Source organism: Pygoscelis adeliae, unplaced genomic scaffold (assembly GCF_000699105.1).
Source record: "Pygoscelis adeliae isolate BGI_AS28 unplaced genomic scaffold, ASM69910v1 Scaffold433, whole genome shotgun sequence".
NCBI lineage: Eukaryota > Metazoa > Chordata > Aves > Sphenisciformes > Spheniscidae > Pygoscelis > Pygoscelis adeliae.
This window is the reverse complement of record NW_008824472.1, coordinates 570,207-586,644: the sequence shown is the minus strand read 5'-3', so window position 1 is coordinate 586,644 and position 16,438 is coordinate 570,207. Positions and strand designations below refer to the sequence as shown.

At 41.4% G+C, this 16,438-nt stretch overlaps 1 protein-coding gene across 1 annotated transcript; it reads left to right on the top strand.

Annotated features, from left to right (window-relative positions):
- Nucleotides 1-4,091: 4,091 nt before the first annotated feature.
- DCAF10 (DDB1 and CUL4 associated factor 10) lies at nt 4,092-16,408 on the top strand (the record flags this gene model as incomplete). The annotated part of the gene is made up of 6 exons (XM_009321282.1): nt 4,092-4,213; nt 9,474-9,671; nt 10,107-10,309; nt 11,123-11,233; nt 12,329-12,474; nt 14,744-16,408. Coding segments are annotated over 6 exons (1,149 nt in total), but the record flags the coding sequence as incomplete, so codon positions are not given.
- Nucleotides 16,409-16,438: the final 30 nt, after the last annotated feature.

The following is a 16,438-nucleotide window of genomic DNA, read 5'->3' as shown; positions in this document are numbered from 1 at the left end:
AATGACGCGGGATGCCCATGGCGGGGAGACCCTGAGGTCTGAGGTGGCTCAGCTGGAGGAGCATCGAGACTCAACCCGAGGGAGACAGGGCTTGTCTCGTCGGGCCCAGACAGGAGGCCCTGGTGCTGTGCGGTGACTGCACCGCTCCGCGGTTTCTGCCTGCTAACGACTGTATGGCCGTCACGCCGTGAACCTGTCACGCTGTGAGCCGTCTGGTTGGTGTTTCGCTCCAGGCTAGTAGCTACGTTGCAGGCAGTAGGCACAGAAGAGCACGGGTGGAGCAGGAGAGTGGTAACAGAGAGGGCTCCCTGGACGGGGTGCGCTTCCCACTGCCCGGTGGTGCTCCCGGCTCCTTTGTGGTTCTTCCTGCAGGAGAAGGGGAAGCGACAAACTGAGGCACAAGGTTGAGAACAGAGTGGTGGAACCGTTTCTTTAACTTGCCAAAGCATTCATGTCAGATGTCCTCAGAGAGCTAAGTTTCTGTTTGAAATGTGATACTTAATTATTTATTTAGGGTTCCCTGAATTTTGTGGATCTGCACTGACAAATGAGTTTAGAGGTGTCCTGCTGTACACTTGTGTAACGGTGTAGACAAAAACAAGAGACAGTTTGACTCATTTAGAATAAAAGATATCCTGGCACACCAGCTGAAAGCAGAGCGAGTTAAATTCAGAGATTATCTGAATATTTGTATCTTGCAGTATGCTTGTATGTGAAGTTTTCATGGCAGAAAGACCTTGCAAGCTAGGGTGGTCTCAACAGTGTTTTCAGTTTGGATAGTCAGAATTGAAATCTTTGTTGCTCTTGCTGGCTAGTCAGGTTTTCTGTTTTCAGTGAGTTTTCATCAGAACAGATGAAGTTCTGGTTTCCATGAACATCTGAACTCACAACGATTTTGACATGGTTGTGCTGTAGAGCCAAGTTTCAACTCCATATTTGTTCTTCCATTTTTTGAAGAGGACAAAGTTAAGCTCCAGAAACTGTCAAAACCATTCTCAGGTGACTGCTGCTGAAAAGTAATTTCTTTTGTAGAACCCCAGCCAGGTGTGCTTAAGGTTCCTGAGGCACAGGAGCCTCTGATGTATGTGGTGCAAAGAGTCCAGGTGGGATCCCTTTGCTGGCTTAGCTGGAGTGACTAAACTGGAAAAATACCCACACATGGATGTTCTGTACCGGTGTAGAAAGTGTCAGGTGCAGTAGCAGTACAACTGGGCTGTGGTTTAAGATTATTTGTGCAAGTTTCTGGCAAAAGGTGTAGTTTTATATTCCTCCCGCCTCCCTTGTCCCTGATGTTTGTGAGGCTGCACAGTGAGCTAAACCAGGGACCTTCCCTCTCCAAAAACAAACCCAGCAAAAAGGTTCTCATGTCCAAGGGATGCATCCATGGACCTGGTGTTTCATGTGGCTGCAGTGCTTGGTCCAGCGGACCACAGGTGGTATTGAGCATAGGTTAGGACCATGGCACTGAACCTTAGTTGTCTTAATACCAAATGAGACAGCCCAAACCTTGCTTGCTTCTGCATGATTCTCTGCTGGTTAAGCTCAGCTTAGAGCAGTCACAGACCTGCCCTAACCCACGCTGGCCAGACCTGTCCTGTGCAGTGGAGACTTCTGGTATCTCTGTAGCCTCTCTCAGGTGAACCAACTGCAGTCAGTGGTGCTGTGTCCCTGTTCCTTGCACCTTCTGTCAGCTTCTAGCTCCTCAAGGCGCTGTTTTGGGGACACAGCAGGGATCTTGCCTTTGGGCTGTGTGTGCGCTGCTGGTTAGGTCTGGCCTGCCTGTGGGGAACTGCTGCTCAACAGCTCACTTTGTGGACTGAGGGTCGCTGGGGTGTGCTGTCGTCTCGCCATAACACTGCTGTACTGGTCAGAGTTGTTGCAGTGTTGTGAGAACTTCTGAGCTTTCCTGGAGGTTGGCTTCACTAATTTATCAGGCCAAATGTCACTGTCACTCTCAACGTCATTGTACTTAGTCAGATCTTTTCAACATACATGAACCCAGTAAATACCAATACCCTAGGAGAGGCTGATGCAGAGCTAGGCAACCTGCCCATGCTGCGGACAGTTGATGTTTTCTGTGCCTGTTGGGACCCCTGTGAATGCTCTGCAGATGCCTCTCTGGTCTCATTCACAAAGAATGTGTATCCTGGACAAGGTCTCTGATTTTTTTTCTCTTAGAGAAGCTGTAAATGAATACATGGAGGTCTTCATGTGGAGAAGAAAAGGTGCTTTTTTTAGAGGAGGTACTGTCCTTCAAATTGTACTTTCTGGAAGTTGTTCTGGTTTTGGCAAGTGAATTAGGTGACACAGTAAGATACTAAATCTTGCTCCAGACTTTTCTGTGTCCTCAGAGTATTAATGGTAGTGTGGTTTAATGTCTGTTGCAAAATTAATCTCAAAAAATATGGATAACAATTAGCCATGTTCCCAGCCTGAGTCTCTGCTAATGCCCAATTTAGACTGGTGCCAGTGCCTTGCTATTGCTGCTTTTGACCATCACTTCCATAACAACTCTACTGCATTTAGAAAACAACACCTTTTGTCAGAGAACTCCTTTTCTTTGTAGTTAATAGCATGTGATGTCTGATAGCAATCCGCTGACTTCTTGATATTTTGAAAAGTAAAACTCTTAAATCTAAACTTTATAGTTACGCTTTTAGTGAAAAAATTACTCAGTTGCAGAAAGGCTAGATATTTTAAATAAACCTTTGAATCAGTCTTATTTCTGCCTTCACCATTTGCTGGCCTCATGCTATTCTGATGTAGAAAAATGCAGGCAGGCAGCAGAGCTGCTTGAGTAGTCAGATTATTGGGGAATGGTGCTATCCTTTAGAATTTGGTTTAAAAATTCTGCTCCTGAATACGCAGTCTGAATGTCATCTTTATGCTGCTTTTGGGTGGATGCCAAACTAGATAGCTATCGAAGGCAGTGTTACAGAAGGAGATGAGGAAACGGTACATCTGTACCCTGGAGAAGGTGGTTGCACTTCAGGACTGGCTGCCTGTTACAAAGTGGTAGTGTAGCTGGGGTAACATCTGTAGAGATCTTAGGGGAATATTGTTGTAGTTGATAAGGGATGGAGATTGGAGGGAGTTGTTACCATATGTTGTCCTCTTTAACGAGGGTTAGTGCAGTGACAGAGTGTAAAAGGTGGCTCACAGCTGGTTGGTTCACATGTGTGAGCAGGCTGCCAGCACTTGACGCAGGCTGTGCTTCCTTTCTCAGTACAGCCTGTCAGACCCTCATGTTTTACAGAGCTCTTCAGCTGATCGTCTCACACCCTGAAAAGCAAACTACGGTGTCTCAGAACCCCCCAAAAAGTGCTGCCAGTGAATGGACAGAAGGAGGCCACGACATTGGCACAGTCATGTGGGAAATCTGCAGTAGAATTTCAGAGTAGATGCCTTTCCACTTACTCTTGGGTGCTGTTGTCTTTTTTTTTTTTTTTTTTTTTCCCTCTTTCCTGCAACATTAAGCAAATATCCTCACATGAACAAAGCAGTGGGTTTCATGCCAGAGCTTGATTCTTCTTTTTTCCCAGACAGGAAAACCACTGAGTTTGTGCACTGCACTGCAGTGATGGGACAAATCACTCTCAAGTAACTTCTAAAAAAACCACTGATGTAAATACACTTAACTGTGTGATTTAAGTAATGCCATCATTGGATCTGTGAAGTACACAGCTGTTATAAAACAACCACCTTGCATGTTAAAAAAAAAAAAAAGTGAATTAAAAGATCATGTGGTCTGTCCAGCAAATGTACCAGCTGTGCATTAATTATGCCAACGGCCAAGCAGGAGAAGAGTCATGGTCTCTCGGAAAAGGAGTTAGAGAAGTTAACCTCTCCAGAATAAAACAGCATGCTATTTTTTTTCTACTTTTTTGTGTATTAGGGGCTTGAGAATAGGCATCTGCAAGAAGGCAATAAAAAAATATAACACTGCTGCAGATTCTGTGCAGTGTAAACAGAAAGCCAAGCTAAGTAACGGTGAAGCTGTGTTTCTGTGAGGTTAGGGAATGGAGTTTAGCTGGATGCGCAGAGATGTAATTTCTTTTACTGAATACAAATGTTTCTGCTTTGCTCTGCTCCCCTGCAGGTCAGTGTTGACTGTTGCTTGTGAACAGACTGAAGTACTGCTTTTTGACCCAATATCTTCAAAGCACATCAAAACTCTCTCTGAAGCTCATGAAGACTGTGTAAATAATATCAGGTAGGTCAGAAGGAATAAAAGATCTCATATTTTGTCTTACCATAGATGCTTTTCTTATGACAGCGTAAGTTTGTGTTACACGCTTTCTTGGGGAGAGTGGGTTTTGTGAAGCCATTAGGCTGCAGTTTGCTTTGTGCCATTTTCCTTCTCTTCGGTATTGGAGGTGGGGAAAGGCTGGAAAGGGGAAGAGGAGAAATCTGAAAGTGGTGGTGGTAGTATATAACGCAGGTGGTTTTGCTGATGGAGGAGATGCAGTTTATGGGAGGGGAAGAGTGTTAAGATATTATCACCTGTTTTAACTGGCCTTTGGAATGCCCTGAGTGAACGCAGTAAATCAGAGCATGACAAGTAGTGTGTGATTTATGTTTGAAGTGCAAGTCCTAGACCGTAGCAAGATCAGATATTTATATGAATATGCCTGGTATTTTGAATCGTAAGAATAATTGTCATAGTTGCATAGAAATTTCCAAACAAAGATTGGCTGCTTTAAAGACAGGTATGATATAGAAGAGCTGGGAAAGTGAAATGGCTTCCGCAATTCAACTTAAACTCAGTCTTTATGGTTTAAAACCTTTGCCTGTTTCTCAGGATGGAGTGGGAAACAGCAAGTACAGGAGCCTAAATCATCAGTATTTTTGTCATGTGATATTGTTCCTTTTAAACTCTATTATTTTTAGCTGTTCTGGGTCTGAGGATAGACTTCACACGTGAACTTAAGACACTTTTTAACCTTGTGGACAATATTGCAGCCTCTCTTCACTCAGATTCTCAAAGCAAACCCCCCCCCCCCCAAAACCCAAACCAAAAAACCCCAAGAAAACTGTAGAAGCAATCTGAGCATTTCCCCTCAAAAAAGCTGAATAAAATGTAGGGTGCCAGTGTCTTTACACGTTCTTCAGATAAATTGCTGTTTTTCACAAGCTGCCTGTCCTTTTTAGAAGAGACTGAAGTTTTACATCAGTTGGATGTCTTTCAGAAAAGCTAAAGTAAAAGCTGGGGCTAGCTGGCACAAATAGAAGAGGAGATGTTTGGAACGTGCTTTTCTGTAAGGAAATAAAACTTCACGTCTTGCATGCCAGTGGTTGTTCTTTAAACGTGTTTAGTTTTTATATAAAGCTAGGTGAGAAATAAAGCCATGTTATCAACATATCAGAAGACAAAGGCAACCCGGGTTTATTTTGATTTTTGTACATCTGTAATTCAGTATCTGAGCCTTACATTCAAGCTGCTCTTGCTAGGGTTTCAGGTGAGTTAGTCTGGATCATGTTTTACAAAGAGCATTCTGTTGCAGGCCCCTTGACTGGTTGGCTGTCTCTGTTGTAGTCAGCTGTGCTGGTCTTGAAAATTTCTCTCATTCCTTGGTTGAGAACAGAATGGAAACTTCCTGCCACTCTCTTGTCTTATTCAAAGGATCACCTTTCTTTCCACTTTGGCTGTCTGTGAGGCTTTGTAAGTCTGTTTTTGGTCCTTAAATGTCTTTTCTCTGTCTAGTTTGATTTACATAAAAATACCAGTACTACCTCCAAGCAGATAACTCTCAGATCTACTGCTAATCACCAGACTAAGGTCCTTCCTAGCAACGTGTAGTAAACTTTCTGCTTTCCTTCACAATGCTTCTTAAAGCTTTATTTTGTCTTTGTAGGATAATGTCATCTTTTTCTGTGTTTTTGTGCAGATCCCCATTTGTTTGTTGTTATAAACTTAGTTACAAGGAACTTAACTATGTTCTGTAATACATGGTTAGTACAGCATTACCTGGACTATTGTTTCTGCTTAATGAGCAGGACTCCAGCCACTATACTACTACAGAAATGCCTTGTAATAAGCACCAAAAATAAATACCATTGCTGCTGTGCCCTATAGCACGTGCCTCAGAGGTATGTATGAACAGGGAAGCATGTAATGGTCCTCTTCCAGTAGTCTCCCAGTCGCTGGGGATTTGTGTGTAGTCATCTGAAGCAGACATTTTTTTCCACCTGAATTTGGTCAGGTTTTGACCTTACTTAAAACTCTCCCATCGCAGAACTCCATGGCACAAATGTGTTTCAAGGAGTATTTAATAGCGTTTTTAAAACTTGCTAGCTTAGTTTGCGGCCCTCTAGGTTTTTTTGTTTTCTTAAGTAGGAAGACAAGGAACAACTAATCTCTATTTACTTCCTCCATGTCAGTCAGTTTTATATGCCTGAGTCATATGTACCTTCAATTAGCTGTTTTTCAAGTGAATTCTAGTCTACTTGGTCGTTCCCTATATGAAAGCTGTTCAATACAATTTGTATCTCCCTGTCTATTTTTACTGAAACCTCTTTGTGGTGGGTGAAGCAGGGTTGCCTGTAGCATCCAAGATAAAGGCAAATGATGAATTTATACAGGCAAGAGGTGTATTCTGTTTTACTTTCACCCTGAAAATCTGAAATGTTGTATTCTTCCCACTGTAGTTGGTTATTTTTCATTGGAGTTGTTATTTTAACATGATGTAGCATGGTTCTAAGTCTAAAAGATAAAATGCTGTTTCTAGGGGTAACTTACCATATGTCTCTGTAGATCGTTCTTGCCTTAGTATTCATGTGCAGCTACTTCTGGTGGTTTTCACATAGGTTTTATTTTCCCTTTTATGTCAGGTACAGCTTTTTTTCCCAAATGCCTTCATCAGGCATGAATTCCAAACATAAAACACTATGCTTCTAAAAGCAAGGGCATGCATAAACTGTGGTGGGAATGGAGTATGATAAACTTCGATTTGTGTAATGCAAACCCAGATTTTCTCAGTGAACTAAATAACTTGTCTAAGTACGCTTTCAAACAAAGCCTTGTCTTCACTTGGTGTTTTTGAAAAGTCTTGCATTTGCTTCAGTAACCTTTAGTCTCAATTTATTCAATTTATTACCTAGCTATGCCTTTTTAGTGCTGATTCCAGCCTTTCTATCCCCTTCTGTCTGATGGAGTGCTTTTACATCAGATATTCTTTCCTTCTGTAGTCACTTAAAGGTGGTCAAGTTGCCTTATACTACCTCAGGCAGGAGTGATATATACCTTGAATTTTGGCTGAAGACTGGAGATTATCATGATAAAGAATTACCACCTGAACAGGCTAAGTACTTAACCTGATCAGTGTAGTAATCCAACTAGTATGACCGTATTCTTTTCTACTTTCTCATCTTCTCCCGATATGACATTAATGATGAGCCTGTCATCTGTTAAGAAAGCAGGCACTCAAGACCTGCTAAGTGCAGAACAGACACAGTGCATATGGAGCACTATGCATGTGATATAAATTCACTGCTGCATAAAAGTGTACTGTAGAACTGCAGGTCTGTAAATACCTTGTGAAATACAGAGCAGTAGGCTTGCTCTTCTTGCAGTAGTTTGAGTTAAACAGAATTTCATGTTATATTGTGATTCAAACTCGAATGACTCAAATCCTCAAATGCACATCTGTATTGAAGGAGTCCATAAATTTGGATAGCCTGTGCCACTTGTGCAGCTGCTACTTCCAAAGATGATCTGAAATTCTCATCCTAAACAGTGCTCTGCACTTGCACTTTGATATGCATACCTGCTTTTGTGCATTTGAAAAGCCCAACTTCATGTGCCTGCTTCAAACATATGAACTGTACTGTGGGGAAAGGAAGGGCAGAAACGTGGGAGCAAAAGCCCCTTGCTTTTTGTTGGAGACTGTTGAGACTGTCCAGGTGGTTCAACTGCAGGAGGTCTGCATGGCTCCTCCTGGCTCTGCAGCGAGTAGTGCTCCTGGGGCATTGTGGAGCTGGATGGGCTCTGCAGCAAAAGATGGGCAAAAGCGGAATGAATTAAGGGTCGAGGGAAATGTGCAAACAGTGGCAGTGTTCAGATCTAAATCTAGTACATGTTTCCAAGATGGTAATACCATGTGTAGTGTAAGCCGTGTGGCTAGTAAAGCAAGCCATACATCAGACAGTTAATCCAGAAAAGTACTGTTGTATGTTCCATGTAAAACCATGGGGCCAATTTTTCAGCGTGCTCAGTGCAGGCATGTGGTGCGCCTCAGGCATCTGTGCAGAGCTGTGGCCACATCACAGAGTGGCAGGAGGTCTGGTTGGAAATGGCCTCTGGAGATCCGTCATCTGTAACAGCATTCTGGTAAAAGCAGAGCTTTGGGTTGCCTCACTAGCACCCCGATAAGCCTGGCACTGAGTGTTTCCAGCATGGGAGGTTTCACTGCTATCTGTGCCAGGCTGGCTAGGCAGGGTTTTTCTGAAAGCAGGTCCCCGTTGATTGACTCCTATTGCAGGCTTTGCGACGAGCGCTGTGTTCTGCCTGTGCCAGTGGGGTCAAGATCTGGTGAGAGGTTTTGGTCAGGACTGACTACATCGGATGCCGAGTGACCATGTGTGGTACAGAGCACTGTCAGGCCTTGCAGAGGAGCAGGTGTTCGGGCACTAGCTAAAGGAGGCTTGGACACCACGTGTTTCAGCTGAGCTAGCGGGATGTGTGCTGTATGGAGCAGCAAGGTTTAAAAGCAGTAGGGGGCTTCCAGTAGGAATAGCAAAAGGTGATCTTCATTTTAAAAACCCCCTTTGAGTGCAAGGAGCTTATGTCTGCAGTGGGGAACAGAGGAAGAATGAGGGTGGATATGTGGGTGGAAATGAAGAGAGTAAAGAAAGGCATGGGTTTAATTAATTATGAGCTGATAGAATCTTGTATAGTCTGAAATGAAGGCATCTTCTGGTGCTGCCTGTCTGTAGTAGCGAAAGGATCTGGCAAAAATGGGGAAGATGAAAGGCATAAATTACAAACAATCTAGCGTAGCAGACCTCTGTTGCAGGGACTGCCAAACCAGTCAATGGGAATGTCTTGCCAGTGGTCTAAAAGCTGACCAGTCCTAGGACGTTTGTGTCTTATAAAGACTTGGTAAGTTTAAAGCTGAGTATTGTCCAGATGGGTAACTGATTTAGTTGCCACAGGGATTCTGTGTGAGCATTTGTTCCATTGATGGTTTGGTGGTTGTGTGATCTTTAGGTGATTCATTAAAAAAACAAACAAACAAACAAACTTCTGCTATGCTTCTGCAGGTTTACTAGTTTGCTACTACAGTTGTGCTACTGGTTCATATCCAACAGTACTGTTTTTTAATGGAGCTGTTTTATTGGCAAATATTCTGCTGTATGTTAATTTGTGTTTTTTGTGTGGCCACTCTATTTCTGTGTTAGCTTAAATTCCTGCTTAGGAATATTTAAATTAGAAAAGGCACTAAGCAGCCACAGTATTTCTCTCCCATTTACAGGTTTCTAGATAATCGACTGTTTGCGACTTGTTCTGATGACACTACAATAGCACTTTGGGATTTGAGAAAGCTGAACACAAAAGTGTGCACTTTACATGGTCACACCAGCTGGGTTAAGAACATCGAGTATGATACCAATACGAGATTACTAGTAACATCAGGGTTTGATGGAAATGTCATCATCTGGGACACAAACAGGTATGTGGCTGTTTGTGCTGTTATGTTTCTAGAATACACAAGGATAGGGTTCTTCTGTACAAGATGAAAAACCTGCTTCCTTGAATGGAGCTATAATGCATTCTTAAATACTGTGATTAGTTTATAGCCCTTATCAAGAACTTGCATCATCTCTATATGGTAATAGTCCAGTAACTAAAAAGAGAGCTTTTCTTGCTGACATGCCAAAATGTAGTTCTTCCTTTTTGAAAAAGTTCTGTCTTCATTGTTGTGGTAGTATGAAAATGTGACTTCTGCCATTTCATTAAAATCTGATTTAAGTAGGTAAAGGCAGTACTCAAAAAAAGTTTCCGGATGAACGAGGATGCTTAGCACATCTTGGACTCTTCTGGACATTATTAGGGACTTGAGTTGAAGCTAATTGCAACTATTTCTTGTGCTTTTTTCGCTGTCTAGGTGCACAGAAGATGGATGTCCCCACAAGAAGTTTTTTCACACCCGTTTTCTTATGCGAATGAGGCTGACACCAGACTGTTCCAAAATGTTGATCTCAACCTCCTCTGGATATCTTCTGATTTTGCATGACCTTGACCTAAACAAATCTTTAGAGGTTGGCAGCTACCCAATTTTAAGAGCTAGGAGGACTACATCAAGTTCAGGTGAATGCTTGTGGAAAAGTCTGTGGCAGCTTCTGTGTTAGAAGTGTTTTATGGGATACTCCTAGCTAGTAAAAGAAGGCAGAGGTGGAGTCGGAAGGATTCTGCCAAGGAACTCTTCGGCACGGTAGCTGCTCTGTTCAGAGGTCACATGCATCTGTACTGTTGAGTGGTATGTTCTGATTCAGGTAAAGTGTCCAGGGTGATTTTTGGTATCAAGACTTCAGCACTACAGGATATAGTGCCTGTGGGATTTTGTCACCTTGAGCTGGCAGTCTCTAGCTTTTTTTATCCACTGTCCTTGGTTCTGTAATAAGTGAAACTTAACCCATGTTGAGTGGGCTGACTGTGTGTGAGCTCCAGCAACTACTAATGACTGTTCTGTAGCAGCGTGGCTGCTCTTGACAGCAGACCTGCAAGAATTGCCTGCTCTGAAATTTCACTGCTTGCTTCTTCCTACTTTCTGTCAGTATTTTGCTCTGCTACTGCCACAAACTCTGCCATTTGGGGTGTCAGGATATAAAGGGAGTGGCCTGGGGAAAAATTCATACCCCAGCTTCTAGTAGTGAACAGTATTTAAGAAGGAAGAAATGCAACTTGCCTCATATTCCCAGTAGAGTTTGTTGTGCTGGCAGTTTATTTCTATGAGGCACAAACAGAATGGTGCTATAAACTGAGCTTTGAAAAGTGTTTTCTTAACAAGATGCCTTACTCTTACCCTTTACTTAACATTTCTAAGGAGGGTTAAGTGAGGAACATGCATAGTAAGTGGGCTGTGCTTAGCTGTTATGTTCACGTGGCTGATGCTGTTTGCAGACATAACATCATCAGGTTCATCTGGTCCTCGAGCTGTTGGTTCACCGTGTCACCAGAATGATTCAGGTCCACTGTCTGAGAAACACATGTCACGGTCCTCCCAGCGAGAAGGTAGGAAAAGATTTAAAAAAAATAAAAAAATAAAAAATCATGGACTTTGACTCATTGTATCCAGAAGAGGCTGGAGTATGATAGTGAAAAACTGTGGTTTTGTCTCTGTGACTTTTAAATGAATAGTGTTGCTATGACTTCTGTTAAACCAGTAAATATCATTGCACACCAAAGTCTGGGGATCTAATCAGTTTTTTTCCCAAGAAATCTGATAACAGCAACAAGATCTTTATTTTATATTAGTACATTATTGTTGTTATGTAGAGATGCTCCCTTTTCCTTGTGTTTTTTTTCCTCAAAGTTTGTGTGAATGAACTTCAGGGGGAAAAAAAAAAACCAAACACCAAACCAGAGCAGAACATAGCTGTTTTGCTTTTTGTTTTCCTTAATGATGGGAATATATATGGGCAGTTTCTCCATGAGGAGTCAATACTGTAGAAAAAAGAACAGGTCTTAAATGTGGACAGTGTTTTGTGAAGTTCTGACTACAAACCAAGTCCTATGTAACCTTCACCTTTGTGAATCACATGCAATTTAAAATAACTATAATGTTAAGTTTTAACTACTCATGGTTGTGAGATTCTCAAACATACTTATGAAAGGAGGAGGCTTATCTGGATGCCAGGGCATGATCTACCTGAGAAAAGCTTTCTAGGGCTGAGGAGGAGAAGGGAGGCAAGTTGCATACAGCTGAGCAGACTTTGGAAGGAATTTGGAAAGGACGTCATACAAGTTTGAGAACAAGTAGTTCTTACAAAAAAACCCACTCTTTAGTCTCTGTTTTAATGATAATGAAGAGCGTATGTGTGGAAAGCTAACTCCGACTTAGTTCACAATATGAGGTGATTTAATGCAGGTCTTGGAAGGCAAATTTCAGGAAAGAAGTTATTTGAAATCAGGACTGAGCCCATTGGTATTAGCTTCAGTTGTTTGTATAGCCTCTGCTTTGAATTATCCTTTCATAAAGGTGCAGTCTTTTCTAGCAGTCAGATGCAAGTGTGACATATTTGACCTAGTTTTAGCAGTAGACTGATGAGAGGTGTGAAGATCAATGTATAGACTTCATTGAGACTTACAGTTGACTTTCCCTTCTAGGTGGATCACCTAGAAATAGTTTGGAGGTCTTAACACCAGAGGTTCCTGGAGAAAGAGATCGAGGCAATTGCATTACATCACTACAGCTACATCCAAAAGGGTGGGCTACGCTTCTTCGGTGCTCAAGTAATACAGATGATCAGGAGGTAAAAGAAATACATTTTTTTAAAAATACGTTGAGTAAGATGTATCGATCATACAACTATATTGAAACTTCCTTGTTTTGGGGTAAATTTGCATTTGAATAAATTAGTCAGTTATTTCTGCTTACAAATACATTAATTTTAGACCAAGATTATTAAATTCTTTTTTGTTGATTTTTTTAAATGATCTCTTATGACTCTGTATCCTGCATTCAGTATTGCTGTTGCCCAGCTCTTTCACAGAATATGTCTTATAGTTCACAGGTCTGTTAAAAGTTTTCAAACAGTAGTTGTGCTGCCAAATACATGACTTAAAAATATCTACCTGCCAAAATATAGGATGCATAAGCTTGGAAAAGGTAGAGGATTAGGGAGTTGTGTATTGGTGAACATGGTTTAAGTTGAGCAGAGAAGCTCCTCTGAATTCCTCAAGTGCCTTTGGAATGTTTTCTACCTCCATTGGTGCTCCAAGGATGAAGTGCTCCTGCTGTGCTGATGAATGCTTTCCAGAGACTGCTCCTACACTGCTGTGAAAAAACCTCATGGCATATTTCTGCATCTACTTAAAACTGCCACACCATAGGTCTGAATATGATGAACTCCAGTGATGTTCATGTAATGTCAAAGTGCCTTGGTCTCAACTGTCATCCTAAAACTCTGCAACTTAAATATAAAGAGGGTATCAATGATTTTCCTGGCAGAATCCATTTCAAGCCTTTACTTGAAGCACTAAGTCATAAGACCAGGTACAGTTCACCTGCAACTTGCAGATTTCATTCCCCTAAATACTGCTTTAAAGAAGTAATGGTAGACTTTAAGGCCAGTGTTGGATTATGTTTCCCCAGATTCTGTTTGTGAAGTGTCACATAATAGCTGCTATATTGCACTGGGACCCTGTTTTAAGACAAACAAGCAGTCTGTAATGCACTCAGAAATAATGAAAAAACTTCTTCATGGACTGTATACAAAAAGCAAGAGCCTGCAGGTTGTGTTTGGGAGCACCTGCTTTTGAAGAAGTAACTTCCAGGTTAACTCAAATTTACTTATAACTTAAAGCCCAGCCAGAGCCTTCAGAGCACTTGGATTCCACCAGATGATCCTCTTGCAAACACCATTTTTTCCTAGGGTTATTTAAAAATTATTGCTGTGACAGTTGTGCAGACCACTCTGTTTTCAAGACACAGAGGTTTTGTATTTGTTTTGCAAAACCACAAAGAATTATTTGAATACTTGACCAATAATAAACAATTTAGTTAATTTGATAGCCGATATAAATTGGGGTTGGTTTTGCATTTGTTTGGGTTTGTTTGGGGTTTTTTGAGGGTTTTGTGGTTGGTTGGTTGGTGGTTTTTTTTGTTTTTGAAGAAAGCCACTCTTTGAAATGGTAGCCTTTTAGAGATGTGTAGAGGACTGAATGGAAGCTTAGCAGATTTGTTATAAATTTTAATGCTGGTTTTGTAAATTTATAATCAAACCACTATACAACACAGAATTTTTTGAAAATGCAAATATTATATTGGGTTAGTTGATACTGACAATTGACCTACTTAATTATTTCCTGTAGTCATAGTGTCTGCCTTACTTTCTTCTATTAATATTCATTAGTATTGTTCCCTTTGTGTTTATTTCAGTAGAATACATGGAACAGAACTAAGAACACTTATTTTGTCTTGTGGGTGAAACTGAATCTTTCAACACGATATAAACTTTGTCATAGAGCTGTTTTTGCATTTGGTTTGAGATTAGATAGCTAGATTATACATTAGAATCCCTGGCTGTCTCACAAGTAACAAGCTGGCTATAGAGTTGTTCATAACATTCCTCTAAAATCTATTTCCCTCTTGTTTCAAGATTTCTTTCATTTTGAAGTTAAGGGCACAAAATGCCTGTGGTCAGTTGTAAATTACAGTAGGCTGAGTTCTACTTTATTGTAGATTTCATTTAAATGTTTGCTAAATTAGAGCAGATACCTGGCCATTAGGCTTTGCTTGTTCCAGATAAAAACTAGATTTAAAAGATTATATCTAGCATCCATTTAATTAAAAAAGCAGCTTTGATCCTAGACAGCTGTTTTGCTTAGTCAGCTCAAAGTGGAGGAGATGCCAAGGAACTGGCCTGTTTTCAGTGTTTCATAGTAGATGCTTACTGAAGAGTAGATAAGCAAGAGCATTGGCCATTCCTGTGTTACTCATTGAACGTGCAGCAGGAGGGAATGAGTATTTGCAGTGCTTTACTTTTCTTTCAATGTCCCTTTCTCTGCCTCTCCCTTTAGTGGACTTGTGTCTATGAATTCCAGGAAGGAGCCCCTGTGCGCCCCGTCTCGCCTCGTTGTTCCCTGCGATTGACTCATTGCATTGAAGAAGCCAATGTGGGCCGGGGTTACATCAAAGAACTTTGTTTCAGTCCCGATGGCCGGATGATTTCATCCCCGCATGGCTTTGGGATCCGCTTGTTGGGGTTTGATGCACACTGCAGCGAACTTGTCGACTGTTTGCCCAAAGAAGCCAGTCCCCTGAAAGAAATTCGTTCCCTCTACTCTCACAAGGATGTGGTACTGACAACCAAGTTTTCTCCAACACACTGTCAGATTGCCTCGGGGTGCCTTAGTGGACGTGTTTCTCTGTATCAGCCAAAGTTCTAGGCACATCTTGCATCAACAAGACCTTCAGATGTTTGTGGTTTTTACTTCAGTTTAGTTGAAGTGTGTTCTTTCCGAAACCTCTAAATCCAGATAAGATCATAGTTACTATGATCTCTGAACATAACAGTGGAACGAATTTCCAGCACAGCACTGTATTCATTCTCATACTGCATCCACAAGTCTGCTTCCATGCACTGTGTTTTCAGCCTTCCAAGCAGACGTCTGCTCCTGCTGATCCTGTGCCATCGAGTCATTGGTTCTGGTTTGTTTGTACCATAACACTTGTTGATAATTTCCTTCAATGCAACTTGAAGTGGACTATTTGAAATAAATGTAGAGGGGACAAGGGTAGCAGTTCAGCCAAAACTCGCCCAGGCTCCCTGGGTACGACACCTCCTTGTTCCAAAGGAGCTGGACTTCCTCACGTACACTTCCTTGGCCTTTTCTGTTGCTGAAACTACTATATGGTGATTATTAGATAATGAGCTGCTTTTCTACATAACTAACACAATTAGTTTCTGTCACAAAAAGAAAATTGTGTTTTCATTTATATATTAATTTGGTTGTTTGTCATTGGCTAGCAAAACGAGTCAACTTTCTGTAATGTTTTGCTGCAGTTAAAACATTTTGTTTTCTGTGATTGCATATATTGTGTTTATATATGTGTAAGAGGTTCTGGATGGAGATGTAGCTGCATTTTTTCCTCAGAGAATTTAGTAGGAAAAGACTGGGGCAGGGAAGCAGGAGTTGAATGGGTGAAGACCTTGCCCTGTAACCACTGCAGACGAACTGTTTGGATGTTTCGTACAATGGGGGTGTCCTTGGTCAACCTCTCTTGGGCAACTTTGACTCCTCAGCCGCCAGGGTTTCTTTTGTAGGGAGCTTTCCACATCAGTAACATTAAACCTTCATCCCATGTTTGAAACTTAACACTGCAGAATTTTCTGCTGATGTTAAGACTATATCCCACCTGACTGTTCTTCCACTCCTCACCTGCACCATTGCTGTGAGAGGAATTCTTCATAGTATCACCAGATAAGCCTTTCTTCACATGTACTGTCAGTTTGGGAATGGATTAAAAGCATGCCTGTCTACAGTAAGATCTATTTGGATTTAAGTGGGCTTATCATAAGATGTGGAAAAACATTAATGTTCACCATTAAATCACATACTAAGTATGAATGCCAAGTTTTAGCCATCAAGTTAATATAGCTAACCTTGTGAATGCACAGTTATTTCAGTCTCGTATGTCCATATCAGTTTATAATATTCTCATCACTTACATGTTCCAAGATCTTTTTTTTTTAGTATTTCACTAAGGTTTTG